This window comes from Pezoporus flaviventris, unplaced genomic scaffold (genome assembly GCF_033815535.1).
Source record: "Pezoporus flaviventris isolate CSIRO_AGI_PZ_B2104156 unplaced genomic scaffold, CSIRO_AGI_Pfla_v1 ptg000002l, whole genome shotgun sequence".
In the NCBI taxonomy this organism is placed as follows: domain Eukaryota; kingdom Metazoa; phylum Chordata; class Aves; order Psittaciformes; family Psittacidae; genus Pezoporus; species Pezoporus flaviventris.
Window position 1 is genome coordinate 1,086,119 of NW_026892550.1, and position 15,491 is coordinate 1,101,609.

Sequence of the window (15,491 nt, forward strand, 5' to 3'; positions counted from 1 at the left end):
CTTTTTTAATTTTCACGTTTCTTGTAACATGCTACAAAAATCTCAGGTACTTAAAAACTGCAAATAGTGCTCCAACTAGGGCCTCACTGTGCAGCTTCACAGTATATTCCCTCAAGTCTTTTTTTTTTTTTTATATATATATTGCAATAATTCTAGATAGACCTTTGCCATTTTTTACAATAACATCACATCATTAGACATATTACAAGAACCCACTTGACATATCTTTCTTGTTTGACAATGCACCACAGGTAATTGTTCCTTGAGATGCTTTTTGTCATAGCTTCCATGTCCACCTTAGAGTAATTTAATTTACATTTCCCTTGTTTCACTTTTAAGAATGTCATGTGTGGCCACGTCAAAAATCTTACGAAGTTAAGCTGTATTATATCTACTGCTTCTCCCGACGCACTAGTTAGCTGCTCTGTCAAAGAAAATATTGCAAGAGCTTGACACAGCCTATTTTGACAAATTTGCACTTGTCTGACATCTGGTTATTATTTAGAAGATAATTACACATTAATTGCTTTACATCGTGTTTCATTTTCTTTCTGGGTACTGAAATTAGGTTGAATATGCTATAATTCTTCCTTTTTTATTCCCTATACCTTCATATAAATAGGTATGTGCTTTTTCTTCTTCTAAATCCCTGCAACTTCCACCATTATTGTTTTTCTTCAGTTCTCCAAGATGTTCTTAAGAACCGCAGAGTAAATTTTAGTATGCTCTGTTAACTCGAAAACATATTTAATAGATACATTTCTTCAGGTTTAGGTAGATGTTCTCCAAACTGCCCTTTCCTAATTCAGATCTGTTGCACTTACTGTTAATTATATTAAATATTTGATCACCTCTGCTAGTTAGGACATTCTAAACAGAAATTTAAGGATCCTAAATATTGCCTCCTTTTTTATTGTCATTTTTGCATTTCTAGCTTTACTTGTTTTATCCCCATGACCCTAAATAATTTTCTTTTATTCTCTATGTTTACTTGTGTTCATTGTATTTTTAATGATTGTTTTTCTATTTTCAGGCTAAAGACTTCCTTATGCAATCATATTAGTCTTCTACTACACTTTCAAGTGTTCCCTTAATTAAGATAATTTGATATATGCATTTAATACTCTTTCCGAAACTTGCAGCTCTCTCAAACTTCTTTTCTAATTAAAGTGTTTCCCCTCTGCCTACCAATGTTTTGTTAATGTTTACTTTTTTATATATGTTGTTGCTGTCACTTTCCCATGTTTTCTCCAATATAACCCTAGCACTTACCGAGCATTATCTGCATCAGTGATACAGATCTGTTCTTTCATCTGTGTATGTGAACAACATATATGTGTATACACAGACATAATAAACAAGATTCCTAGCTGTAAATGTTTTAAATGTGCTTTACTGATAGCTCAGATATCTTGCAGTCTTCGTAAATCACACTTTTAAAGGAAGTTTTAAATTCTTTGTTGTGCAATTGGAGGAGAGAATATAAAGATTGCTATTTTCATGCTGTAAGAAACTATGCCAAAGCTCTGCATGTGTAGAGTTGGTACAAATGCATGCCATGGGCCTTCCTAGCTCTTGTAATTGTAACAACAGTTAGCACCATGGCTACTGGAAAGTATTTATGCCCAAGGACAGGGGAAAAATCCTCCAAAAGAAGGTGTCTAATCTTCCTGCCTTTCATTTTGGTTAATCTAGTTATGCCACGTTTTGCTGAACAAGTTGAGGTTGCCATTGAAGCCTTGAGTGCGAATGTCCCACAGCCATTTGAAGAGAATGAGTTCATAGATGCCTCCCGCTTGGTTTATGATGGAGTTCGTGACATCAGGAAAGCTGTTCTGATGATAAGGGTATGTAAAGCACCGGGGAAAGAAAGTTGGGACTTACAAGAAAGTATCTAATTGGATGAGAGGAATATGAAAGCTTCTTGGAATCAACATCTTTTCATAATAAGCCAGACAGGCTTGATATTGAAACAAGCATGAAACAAAACTATGTGCAGCAGAAAGGAATTTGTAAGGAAAGAAATGCGGAGATGAACCACAATTAATTTCTTAATTACCTAGGAGAAGATTTGATCACAGCTGCCAATAGATGCAAACTTCATTACTGTTTCCATAGTAATAGCAATATTTTGCTCAGATCTTCACATTTGTGTAGATTTTTGTTGCTTTGGGGTTTTTTCTCCTAATGTATGTCTGCTACCTGGGGTGTGAGGTAAGTGTGGTTAAAATCTAGATTAATAAATAAATTGTCTTGCTGCTCCAGTGAGCCTCTGCAGGGATGGTTTAGAATGTTTACTGAGGTAACAAATGTGTCTTTTCAGTGTCGACTAACCAGTTGTTTCATTTTGCTTAGGCATCTTCTAAAAAAACCATACAAATAAGTTAATAAAAAAATCTCACAGAAAAACATCATTATGGTGAGAGTAGCTGTGTCTTGTTTTGCAGTGTAGTCTGCAGTCAAAGAATAAAGAAGAAAAAATCAAAACTAAACAACAAGAAAATAAAAAAAAACAGTTTGAACATGTGTGATGCCTCTAGGTCATGAAAGCTGGAGAGGGACTTTCTACAAAGGCACAAGTGATAGGACAAGGTGAATGGCTTTAACCTGCCAGAGGGGAGACTGAGACGAGCTCTTAGGCAGAAGCTCTTCCCTATGAGGGTGCTGAGGCGCTGGCACAGGGTACCCAGAGAAGCTGTGGCTGCCCCATCCCTGGCAGTGTTCAAGGCCAGGTTGGACACAGGGGCTTGGAGCAAGCTGCTCTAGTGGAAGGGGTCCCTGCCCGTGGCAGGGGATTGGAACTGGATGAGCTTTAATCTCCCTTCCTACCCAAACCATTATGTTATTCTAACCACATAATTGGAACTCTTATTTGAAACACAAGTTAGCCTGAATCTGCCCCAGTGAAAGCCACAAGCAAATGAACCTATGGTGAAAATTTCAGAGAAAACTTAAAACGCAAATAACAGTGCGAAAACAACTCATCCCTTTGAGCAAACAGGTAACATACACTTGTGTTTGTGAGTATATTATGGCCCTGATGTAGTAATTCAGGCAGCTGGAGCACTCCAAAATAGCTCCATTTTAGCCATCTGCCACTATATATTAACCTTTACAGAACAAGCTTTTGACAGGCTTAATCTTGTACCTGTGAAACGTAAATTCCATTCCCATACCCAGCGCTAATCTCAAGTAGCCTGAACTGCCTGAGACATCAGACATGACTGATGGTGGAAGTAAACAACTCCTGTTTCCTGTGTGTGCAGCATTGGGGTATTTGGAACAATTCTGGTCTGAGATGGAAACAGAAGATCTGCATGGTAAAGGAAACCCATTTTTCCTTTGGTTATCCATTTCCTTACTCCTTACAGCAGTTTCCAAACTTTTTTTAGTACAAGAACCACTTCTAAGTACATTTTAGTCTTTTATAGTCTCTCATGAGTCATTTGAAATTGCTTCTTGAGACAGTTATCAGACGGGATCTGCTATAGATGCATGCTTTCCCATCTCCTACACAGTTCTGCCTTCTAGCACCTCCCTGTACATCAGAGTTGTTCCGGAGAGTTTGCCATCAGAGTGTCCATACTGGGTGGGATGTTCCTGATAACCACAAAGCACCATTTTAAATCCTGGAGGCGCATTCACCTGTTTCACTGCTATCTTGGCTGTTATGCTCACCACTGGCCTGGAAAGCTGATCAGCATGCAGGCTTCGCAGGCTCCTTAGAAACATCCCAGCTTATTTTTGCCATTGTATCACTACATTGTATCCCGCTCCTTGTGTGATATGAGTTAATGAATTCTGTTTACCCAGAATAGGAAGATGTAGTTTTGCATTCTGACAATTAATCCATTTATGGAGCTAAATGTAGTACTCCTTACCCAGGCAGAGAACCAAAGCACATAAAGGGACTCATTATCCTTGTGAGCTAACTGGGAAAATCCACATATATAAACTTACACAGACCAAAGTTTGCTGAATCAGAACCTTATTTTGTGTAGAAAACAAAATTAATTTCATTTTGAGACACTTCTTAGCATTCCCATCTGAACATCTCTCATGGAAACGTAATGTATGATTAAAGGGTGAAGGTGTTAAACTATAAAGGAGTGAGTTTAGGCTTCTTTCTAATAATCTATCAAATCTCATGCACCCCTTTAATTCAGATTGTAAAAACTTTTGCTGAATTATTAAAAAAAAAGGGGGGAAAACTAAAACCTTGCTTCCAAACTTTTTAGAGCATCTGGCACAAACAATTATTTTCAGGCAGTAATTTTTCATGTGAGTGCCATGAAACATTGAATTTATCTGAGATGATTCCCTTATTCCATAGAGGAACTAAAAGCACTTTTTAAATTAAATTTTGTTGGTATTATTACTTTTAGTAAGCTGAATGAGAGGGGGATAATCTCTGTGCTTCTCTTTTCCCTTGAAAAGGGGATATTTTATTGTCCCTTTGGAGGAGAAAGGAGACTCATTTTTACATTGAGGACTATTATTATGATCTATACAGAAGAAAAAATCTCTTGCAGAAGTTAGGAAGTATAAGTAAATTTAGGAGTATAATTATAAAACCTAAAAATAAGATAGAAAATAATAACTTAGTTCCAACATCTTTTCTATTACTGCATAGGGATCAAATTACACTTTGTTTTTTTTCTTAGCTACTTATGGTATTCAGTTATTAGGCAGAAAGCCCCTCTACAGTTAGGAAGAATCACAGTGGCACCTTTTCTCATTCTTATGTATCTCTAAGGCCAGTCTCTTTTTCACATGCAGCCTTTGCTATTGGTGTTTTTGCCATTAGTTGAATCTACATTAGCCTTAGTGTTCCATTTGGTGGGATCAAGGGTGTACTTTTGAAGGCAATTTCCAGTTGTTCCTTCTTGCCTTGTTTTAGTTCACGTTAGAGCATATAAGCTTGATTCTTTGATCCTGGAAGAAGTGGTCTAGGAGCATCTTAAATGCTCCACTTATATCATTAAGGGACTTTTAGTCCATGGGAGAAGAATAAAGCAAAGGGAATGAAATGAAATGAGAATAGTGCAAATGTGGATTCCTCAGCCCCAACTTTTTGCATCTATGTTGGTCTTCAATTAATGTAGGCTTAGCCATGATCACCCATGGGGTAGCCACTGTGGTGACAACCAAAGTGCTGCTACATCTCAGATTCTCTGGAAACTACACTTGGTATAAAATCCCATCATCTTTTTTAACAAATGCCTTATCTCCAAAGGGTGTTTCAAGGTTCATTGTCTGCATTGACTGCTTGTTGCTTCTCGGGTTGAATTTAAAGTGTTAGATTTTCATGTCAGTCATTAAACAACTGAAGACCTGCTGTGAGGGAGGTTCTCTGACTTTGCCACTCAGATGCTGCTCACAGCACCTGAGTCACTCAGGCTTCAACTGCCTTTGTACAAAAACAGAAATAGAGAATAGCATGGAGTTGAATAGAAAAGTGCATTATAAAGGTTTTTTTTTCTCCTTAACATTTAGAATTAGAGGATGGTGTTATGGTAAAAAATGGGGAAATGCCTTTTCAGGTTTTTTTTTCATGACAATGTTATCTTGACCTGGTGTTTATAATGTTGAAATTCTTAGAATTTTTAAGTGCATACAGCACTATAGCATAGTGGAGTTTCTATCATCATCAAATATATCTGAATTGGTAAACTATTAAGAAAATAGTATTTATAATCCACATATATATGCCATTTTATGACTTGTGCATCCATAATTCATGTTTTTATACTGCAATTTCAAAATTATATCAATGGGAGATATTTTGTCCACAGCAAGATCTTCAGCAGCCAGAAAGATATTTTAAGCAGAAAAATTAAAATATTTCAATGACTGAAGTCTGAAAGTCACCAAATTCATATTAAAGTATGCATCTTTCAAGAGAAAGTCTATTTTTACTGGGTGATTTATCTGAGATTGTGCAAGGTTCTTCTTTACTGGGAGAATTCATCTGAATTAGGTGAATGAATCGAAGAATGTGCTCTATGTGTACTAGAGATACTGTATTAGAAAAAAAATAGTCCTTTAGAGCCTGCGCTACAGATTAAATTATGAAAATGGTCCATTTTTCTACTAACTCAACGGGTTTGTAAAAACTATTAGTTTTGAAAATTATTGTAGCTCCTCCAGCCACTGGTGGTTGTCAGAGTTTTGTTTGGAAGCCATCTTCAATCTCAAATCTGCATTTCCTGTCTGTATGACCATAGATTTAGGTGTTTGCAAGATTCAGTCCTTTGGTCTTCCAACTCATATAAATTAAGTTCCAGGCATCGTTGTCTTGGAAACTAGGTTTTAAATACCATGGTCCTTTTTTATACCTTGGTGTCTAAACAAATAGGAGACCCTATTAAATATGGGCTGCATCTGTAAGAGATCAGATAAAATGAGTGGTGCAAGAGTGAAATGTGTGCAAGAGGTTTGAAATGGAAGCATCGAGATAACTACTGTCCTGCATCTTAATGAAAACTGTAGCTATTTTTGGAAGAAAATGAGGGTGTTAAGTTCACTGCACTTGAAAACCTCAAGAGAATGAATCTGAAAGTTGGTTTTGAATTAGATCTCACATGTACAAAGGGGGAACACAGAGATTTCTTGTGCTTGTAGTACATTATTAACAGTTCCTTTAACTTGTCATTTTGGTTTGTGCTACATTTTCTCCAAATTCAACATCTATGCCCATTAAGTTTCAGTCTTTTAAAGATCGCGCAAATTTTGAGGTTATGAATGTCAGGCAGCAACAGCAATGCTTTTTTCCTGAATCTTTCTTTAAGAATAAATCCCTGAAACATTGAATTTTCAGAGTATTTTAGCTTTTCTAGAGGCATCCTCACGTCCTTACCAGTTACAGTGTTGAGATGTAATACTCTAAGAAATATGCCTTTACTCCAAATCTTGCCTATGAAAGCCTGGAAAAGGGCTGCACATTATCTTTTACAGTCTTATTTTAAAGAAATAAAAAGAAACTAAGAAGAGTATACATGGTAGGGGGGAAGGTTCTGGTTTTACAATGACCAGCTAGTTGAATGGACTTGAAGGATGGGGAAAAAGCAGCTGGAAGAAAGGGCTGAAACTCGCCACCCTGTTCCTGTTCTTCACAATAAAGCCTGGGCAGATGAAAAGCTGAGCCCTATGACAGGAAATGTTTTCTTTTCTCAGGGAGTTGTATGATTCTCTTAGTGGCTGGTTTGCTTATGGCATATTTTAAAGTCACATGCTGAGCTCAGGCAGCTGAGCAGAGAGAATAAATTGATTAAAGGTGATTGGAAATCAAGACCATTGGACATTAGAATGATGGGTGCCAATATTTTTTTTTTCTTTTTTTTTTCCTGTGGCAGTAGAGAAAACATAAATTAATTTTTTCACCTAAACTTCATCTCCTGTCTATCCCGTTATACAAACTATTTGTACATGTATCTCTTCCGAGATGCAGCCTCACTTTCATTACCATACTGTCATACTTGGTTATTTCTTCCTCCAGTGCTCAGCATCAAATTCATACTCTTTAAACCAAATGAAGATGGCTGTGTTTTACTCTCCCCATCATGTGCACTTTGGCAGGTAGCTAGCAAAGCAGTCGATTTCCATTTACAGTGATGTGCACTTCATATTGGAAACTGGACTGTAATATAAATATAGCCAAAAGACTTCTTTGCATTATGTTAGAGAGTTTGGACCGGTTCCTAGTGACTGAGCATCTTCAAGACAGAGCTGTAATGACAACTGGCAATGATTAGCACCTGTGCTAGCAAACTTGACATTGCCTCCACGCATGAAATGCCAGCATGGATGATTTCTTCTGCAATGGTCGGCCCCCTAGGTTAACACTGAGGCAGATGGGTATCCACTAAGGTGAGGATTTCTCTTCACAGCTGTTGCCATTCTCTTTCCTATTACTACTATCCTGAATTGTACCTATAAAAGTTACTTGTGGCTAGATTGTTGTACTAGATGCTATTCAAGCGCAAAATGGAAAGTAAACTTCCTTCTAAAGACTATTTCTGGTTTCGCACTATCTATATTAAATATAATACTAAATAGTGATTTAAGGTAGGCTGTCTCTCTGTGTATATATATATGGAATTATTTTTTTGCTCCTGATTTTTTTTTGCTAGAAGGTAAAAAAATAAATAAATGGATCCAACAATTACCTTTTTTCTTCCTTCCTCCAACATTATAAACAACCTGAAGCCAGCATACATGTAAGTAGATCTGATCAATCTGCCCCTCAAATCATCTGCAGCAATCGAGAAAATGTTGCTTCAGTTTAGGGGATAAGGCAAATTCCAAAGTTTTGTATCTGAAAAGAACCACGTGAACCTACACGATAAAGCAAATTATAAACTTTACATTTGTTTCATAATTTATATTTTCTCTCAAGGGGAACTAACTTATTTGCTTTGTTCCAGGATGTTAATTATTTTTTTCCTAGGTACTTGCTTTCTCTTTTGAAGATTACATGGAGATTCCAGTAATAGTAGGAGTGTCCATTTATATATGCAATAACATTATTTTTAAATACTGCATTCCGGTTGTTAGTGTTTCCAAAGGATATTTGTTCCTGGAACTGCATTCATCATGTTAACAGAGTTAAGGGAAGTTGCAGCAAGGTAATGATAAATGTCATTTGTAAAGAAAACTAGAATTGAAACAACTTAATTTTTAAGACAATTCAATTTCAGTTCTTGACTGCTGGGGCAGACAAGTTAATTTAAGAGGAAAGAGAAACAGCATTTCCTGGGCAGGTAGTCAATGAAATAAGAGCTTACTGTACATAGGACTTTGTCTGTATCCTTTTCTATGTTTGTCATCTCCTCTCTTGTGCTTTCTCTCACTGTTTCCCTCCCTCTAGACCCCTGAGGAGCTAGAGGATGATTCAGACTTTGAACAGGAAGATTATGATGTTCGCAGCAGAACAAGTGTTCAGACTGAAGATGACCAGCTTATTGCTGGCCAGAGTGCAAGGGTGAGTATAGAACACACGCACTGAATTAAGTGTCTGAATAGCTGCAAATAAAAAGCTATGCCTCGGAAAGCAATGCAATGATTTCAAATCTTCAGGATCACTTAAAAAAGGACAGGTCTAAGCCGACCTGTTTAAAGGTTTTTCATGTCTCACCTATTTGAAAAGCACTAACTTTATTGAATGATCTTCCTCAGGTTTATGTGATGCCTTGTATCAGCTGTTTGCTCCAGCTAGTGCAGTAAGAGAAGGCCTTGCAGGTTTGGAATGTGCTGAAACCATGGGAGTAGTCAGCAAATTAAAACAAAAAAAAAAACCTCCTATCAGGGCACCATGTGCTGTATCCAGAGAAATCTTACATTAGTCATGTTTCCCAGTGTGCAAACCTGTCAGGAAGATCTGTTTAAGCTACCGAGTAGTCCCTGTAATTTAATTGTAATTGAAGACATTTGTTACTGAGTCAATGTAATTTTACCAGGGTAATTACATCATGATAAACTCCAGTCACTGTGATTTGCGACCTCAGCTTCTGCATGGGGATTGGAAATTAAGCTGATGAGTGCTTCAGGGATCACAGGTGCTAGAGAAGTGAAGTTTGTTAACGCTCAGGATTATGCCACCCTCTGATGAATGCTTGGCTTTTACTAAATAGGCTTTTAGTAAAGAAAAAAAACCCAAACAAAGCCCACATCAGAATAGAATTTGGGGGGTAAAAAACATCATGAAAATATATTTGACTGGAAAGAGAGTTTAAAGAAAAGCCTTAAGATTTTCCATTATGGAACCAGTAGGCAACTGGGAGTGATTTTCATGGATGTTTTGCACAGGTCTGCAGTTTCTTTGGATAAGTGTTAAAAGTAGTACACTAAATGAGAACCATCCTACACACACACACTCAAACACTGTAGCAAAAGCTGGTAACTGGAACGGTGACTTCTGGAAGATGATTTGTAGTGCTGAGAATCTGAACACCAAAAGGCAATGATGCTTTGAATGGTCAATTAAGAGGGCCAGGAAAGAGAATGTTTTATCTACTGTGAAAGACCCACAACATGTTAGGGCTTAACACAAATATTTTACACCCTGAAAAGAAACAGTAGAGTGATGCAAATCTAAAGGAAGCTTACTTACAGGTATCAGAGTAATGTGAGTCTTAGCTACAGTATAATTGGCAGAGGTTTCTTTTTGTCTTAATTTCCCTCAATATTTGATATACATGGTAAATAAACCATTCTGTGAGTCAGAAAAACTGGGTTTCTATCACTTCATCCCCAGGACAAAACAAATTTGTCTTTGCATATGAAGGGCATATCGTATATATCACTACACAGGTTGGACAGAGCCTTGGGTGACATGGTTTAGTGGCAGGCAGGGGGGTTGGAACTAGATGATCTTAAAGTCCTTTCCAACCCTAACTATTCTATGATTCTATGAAGAGCAGGTGGATTGTAGGTCCAATCTCGGAGATCTGAGTGAACTGGCACTGAAAACCACGCAGTCAGGGGAATCGCAGAATGATACCTGCATCTCTCACCCTGAGAACAGTGACAGAACTGTGTCCGGGATGTAGTTGACTATATTTGGGGAACTTTATATTTTAGAGAGCAAAAAGTCCAGTTTTATATATTTAAGGAATTGACTAATAAAGTAAGTCCCAGGTACCAAAGAATTGAGATACAATATAGTTATTTCACAGTATTTTTTATTGTTTTTGTTTCATTTCATCTAGGATTGGGTAGCATAACATCCTTTCTTGATCTGAAAACCAAGTAAGGACTGCAGTAATATTTTTACTAAGAATCTAGTTCACCTAGGGACTTAGGAGTCTTAAATTCTATTGCATTTATTGTGGTTATTATCACTGCTGCACTTAAAACCTTCTGCTTTGATCAGCTACACACTGTATAAACAGAATATATTATAAAGACAGTCCCATTCCTGAAGAATGTAGAATGCAATATGTCACAAGAAGCAGCAAACAATGAAAACCTAAAATGAAAACCTGGTAAGCAGAAGCTGCCCATTCCAGTCTTGAGTGACTCATTGAAATGAGTCTGCTAAGCAAAACAGCATCTTGTTTGAACCTTTTCTGTATTAAAAGAAAGTAAAAAAAAGATTTTTATTTGTGGAATGTAATGGATTTTTTTAATATGCTTACTCCATAAGGCTATTCGTACTTCAGTAGAAAGACTAAATAGAAATAAAACTTGAATATATGAACTGCATTTGCTGCAGGATGTAGCTTCTTTGAAAACACATCTGTAGCTGGAATAGAAATGTTAAAACACTGTGTATTAGTTTAAAAGAAGTGCAGGTAAAGTTTCCCACAGAAAGAAACCACATGTAAGGCATACGGATTTGCTTTCCCAATTTTACTACTCCTATCACATTCTCTTAAATTTCAGTTAATTCTCGTGTTCTATTTTTTATGTGTATTTTCTGTATTTATTTATTAGACTTACATGGCATTTTTCCTGTGAAAAGACTAACACGCTAACATTTAAAACTGCTGAGTTACATTGATAAGGCCTAATTAAAACTCATGTTGAATTTTAATTTGATTAACTTGCAAATTTCTCATTTTCTGATCTCCTGTTTATAGCCCTTTCTTCATTCCGGGTTTGGAAAAGGTCAATTATGAATTTTTAAAAGCCAAGAGCATTTTAAGAATATGTAGAAAAAGACTTCAGCTGATTGAAAGTGACATAAACAAGAAAAAATGTAATGACACTTAAGCATGTGTCACACCCCATTAAATGCATAATGTGGGCTTCAGAACCCCTAAAGCCAAATAGGAGCTCAACTTGGAAATGATTATTGGAAGTGTCCATTTGATCTTCAAAAGTAATTATTATAATTTTGTAGGGTTTTCTTTTGTCGTTTTGTGGGGGTTGGGGAGCTTTCTGCTTTGTTGATAATGTCAAGGCAGATTAGGATCAACCTGTGTAGTGCCTTTTTGCATATCCTCCAAGAGACAAATAGACCATTAAACATTATTGAAAGGTACATTCATTACAATCCACTTCAAATGCATTATTTTACATGTCATAGATTATTTTAGTGTTGGGTTATACAGAAAACCTCTTTCTGACAGAGAACGAGACTGGGGAACCCAGCACTGACAATTTAGTCTGCCTTTCCCATAGATGTTGTTCATTTTGTTTTTCCTAAAAGATAAATTGAATAGGAATTTTCTTTAATCTTCCTGTATTGGTTGGTGAATAATCTGTATATCATGGCATCACATATATAGCTTTTTAATTCTTTAAGGTACAAAAAGAGCTATAAGCATCCTGTGAATTTGGTTTTGCCTGTCCTAACATAAATCAAGTTTCCATTGGATTTTCCTTGACATCTTCAACTGAGAGAAACTAGAATGCCGTTTAGTCCACTGGAAATGTACATTTTCTAACTTTCATTTTATCATCTCCATCTTCTTCCACTTTTTCTCCAGGCTATCATGGCTCAGCTTCCCCAGGAGGAGAAAGCTAAGATTGCCGAGCAGGTGGAGATATTCCACCAAGAAAAGAGCAAACTGGATGCTGAGGTGGCCAAGTGGGATGACAGTGGTAATGACATCATTGTGCTGGCAAAGCAGATGTGCATGATTATGATGGAAATGACAGACTTTACTAGGTAAGGACAAAACATCTTGTGCTGAGAACTTCTTCAGACATCGCACACCTTTCCTTTCTGTTGCAATTTATTGCTATTAAGATGTGTTTTGGGGGATGCAAAGCCAGGTAACACTCATCATACATAACAGGGTAGGCTCTACAGTTCTCTACACATAACTGGTCTGGGTACTTCTCCAAAAGGGATTAATCACATAAATTTTTTCTCTTATTTGCATACCTGTTTTGTTTGCAAATCATTTTGAATTTCGGCAGCAAAGATAGTCTGTAACCTTACAGACGCTCAACTGACATTTCGTTTAGTACCCATATAAATGCATGTGCTTCTCTGAACTTTCAACATTTCAATACAATTTGTGTCAATCAAAAATAATGGCAAAACTATTTATATAATTTTGAATGCTGAACTCCTTAAAAAAAAAAAAAAATCCCAAATGAAATGAAACTGTTTTGATCTAATACCTTATTGGAGCCTGACAGCAACGAATTTTTTTTTTGCTTTCATTTCTTCTTTCTATTGATGTCTTGTTCTTCCCTAATTGCAAAGCATCAAAAGGCCATTAATTAGTGATCTCATTTAAACAAAAGAATTCTGTTTATATATAGTCATATTGTCTGTCTCACCAGGGAGAACATTTCACAAGATTCTTTGAATTGCAGATCACCATAATAAATTAACATTTTTTCAGTGATTATTTTTAAGGTGAGCTCAAAAGTTTAAATGGTACTTATCAAAATGTGATTAGACAAAACTGGACAAAAATCTTCATGTTTTCCTTCAGAATTAAAATAAAACGTCCATTTATTCATCCCATTTGGGTGCTCAAAGAGATTTCTTAATCTCCAGCTCATCGCATGCCCTGTGTCTGGAGGAACCTTCAACCCATTTCAGAGGGAGACAGTCTCTGCATTGACAATACAGTGTTTGCACATACCTGATGGATGAATAGATAGATAGATAGATAGGTAGATAGATAGATAGATAGATAGATAGATAGATAGATAGATAGATAGATAGATAGATAGGTAGGTAGGTAGGTAGGTAGGTAGGTAGGTAGGTAGGTAGGTAGGTAGGTAGGTGGATGGATGGATGGATGGATGGATGGGGGGGTGTTTAAATACCATTAATTTGCAAATAGCTCTACTATTTGCACTTCTATAGTTAGTTAATTGGTGATAGGCAACAGCAAACATTTTTATCCATTTTAAATTTAATAAGCATCTAGAAAGTTTGCTTACATTAATAGATTGTTACGATACTTTTTTCTAAGTAATTAATCTCTCGGCCTATTTGTTTTTCCCTCAGTTTGTGCTTTTACAACTACTTTTTTTGCAGTAGACTCACCACTCCTATATAGCAAATGACAGTGTACAACCTCTTCTAAATGGTGATATTTTAGATGAATCTTAATTACTTGCATAGTTGTATTTTCTTTGGGTCGCTGATCCTTCTGCCCAAAACCAGAGTGAAAAACCATCCAAACAGAGCCATCGTTTCATGGAAGGAAAATATAACATTCTAAAGCAGCAGCCCAGAGTATGAACAATTTTTTGCAATTTTGGATAATCTCTGATACATTGAACATCAAATTGAAAGTTTTGTAATTACATTTTGTACCATCAAAAGAACAGAACTAATAGGAAAATGAGTGAAAACTACTGTCACATTTGAAGTAAATTAAAGAAAAATAAATCAAAGAGCACCTCTGTCTACATCAGATTCAATAAAAGCTTGTTTAATATATCTCATTGAAACAGAACAAAGCCTTTCACACCTTTTTTGGTTGACTGTAACCTCAGCACTGTTAAAATAGAATAATTTTACAAATGCAAAGTGTTTGTGACGGTAAGATCTGCTGGTGTGATGAATGTAGAAGCATCTGAGGTCACTATGAAGGATTTTTCCTACAGTTCAACAGAAGTGGGATACTTGTTGTATTTCAGTAGCTGTTTAAGGTGTCTTAAGCCACCTTTCTCCATATAGTATAAGAAAAGAATAATAAGGAAAATCAATTCACTTCCAACTAAGCCATTCTCAGGAGCAGTAGCAAATATATTATTACAAACAGGATTAAAGTTTTGAGTCTGAAACAAATTTCTGTCTGCAGTGACTTTGTACTATGTGTCCAGATACGTGTTGGTAACTTTAACGACTAAAATCGGAGTTTTGTACATCATCATTAAAGCATAGTGAAAGATCAATCGTAAAGCTAATTATAAATGGTTTAAGTGTAACATAAGGATTATGCTTCACATATCTTCTTTTTCTGACAAAAAATCGACTAAAAAGTTTTTCTAAAATGTGCCATACTTGCTGTAGACATGACAGGCTTAACATTTAGCACTGGCTTGGGAATAAGATGATTTTGAAATAGTTGTGTATTCCAGAAAGAATTTTGGCTTAATGAGCACTTAAAAATGCATCTACTATTAAGTATGGCTCATGTGCTTGAAGGTGCCATCAGATTAAATTGCTAGTGAGGCATTTTGTAGGAGGGAGGAAATATATCAGACCAATTTCTTAATCAAGCTATTCTGTAAAGTAGTTAAAAGGTGAAATTGTAATAAATTAAGGAGCCATTTATGTTACTATTTTAAAATCAAACACTAAACAGGGTCACTAAAACTGTTGCCTTTCATGATTTATTTAGATTGTGCATAATTGTATTGCATTTCACAGAGGTAAAGGCCCCCTGAAGAATACATCAGATGTCATTAATGCAGCCAAGAAGATTGCAGAGGCAGGATCAAGGATGGACAAATTGGCACGGGCTGTAGCTGATCAGGTAATAACAAAAATGAGTAGATATATAATGTGACCTCTATCAATGAGTTGCCTTTTGCAGGAAAAGGTTATCTTGGCAAAATATTACCTG

At 36.3% G+C, this 15,491-nt stretch overlaps 1 protein-coding gene across 2 annotated transcripts in view; it reads left to right on the plus strand.

Moving 5' to 3' along the window:
• Window positions 1-15,491, plus strand: part of CTNNA2 (catenin alpha 2) — a 452,176-nt gene that overhangs the window by 406,479 nt on the left and 30,206 nt on the right. For both annotated transcript variants that reach the window (XM_061466251.1, XM_061466261.1), the window contains 4 exons: window positions 1,696-1,847; window positions 8,870-8,983; window positions 12,435-12,616; window positions 15,296-15,401. In XM_061466251.1, coding sequence (XP_061322235.1) covers window positions 1,696-1,847; window positions 8,870-8,983; window positions 12,435-12,616; window positions 15,296-15,401 — 554 coding nt within the window. The remainder of the gene's footprint in view (window positions 1-1,695; window positions 1,848-8,869; window positions 8,984-12,434; window positions 12,617-15,295; window positions 15,402-15,491) is intronic.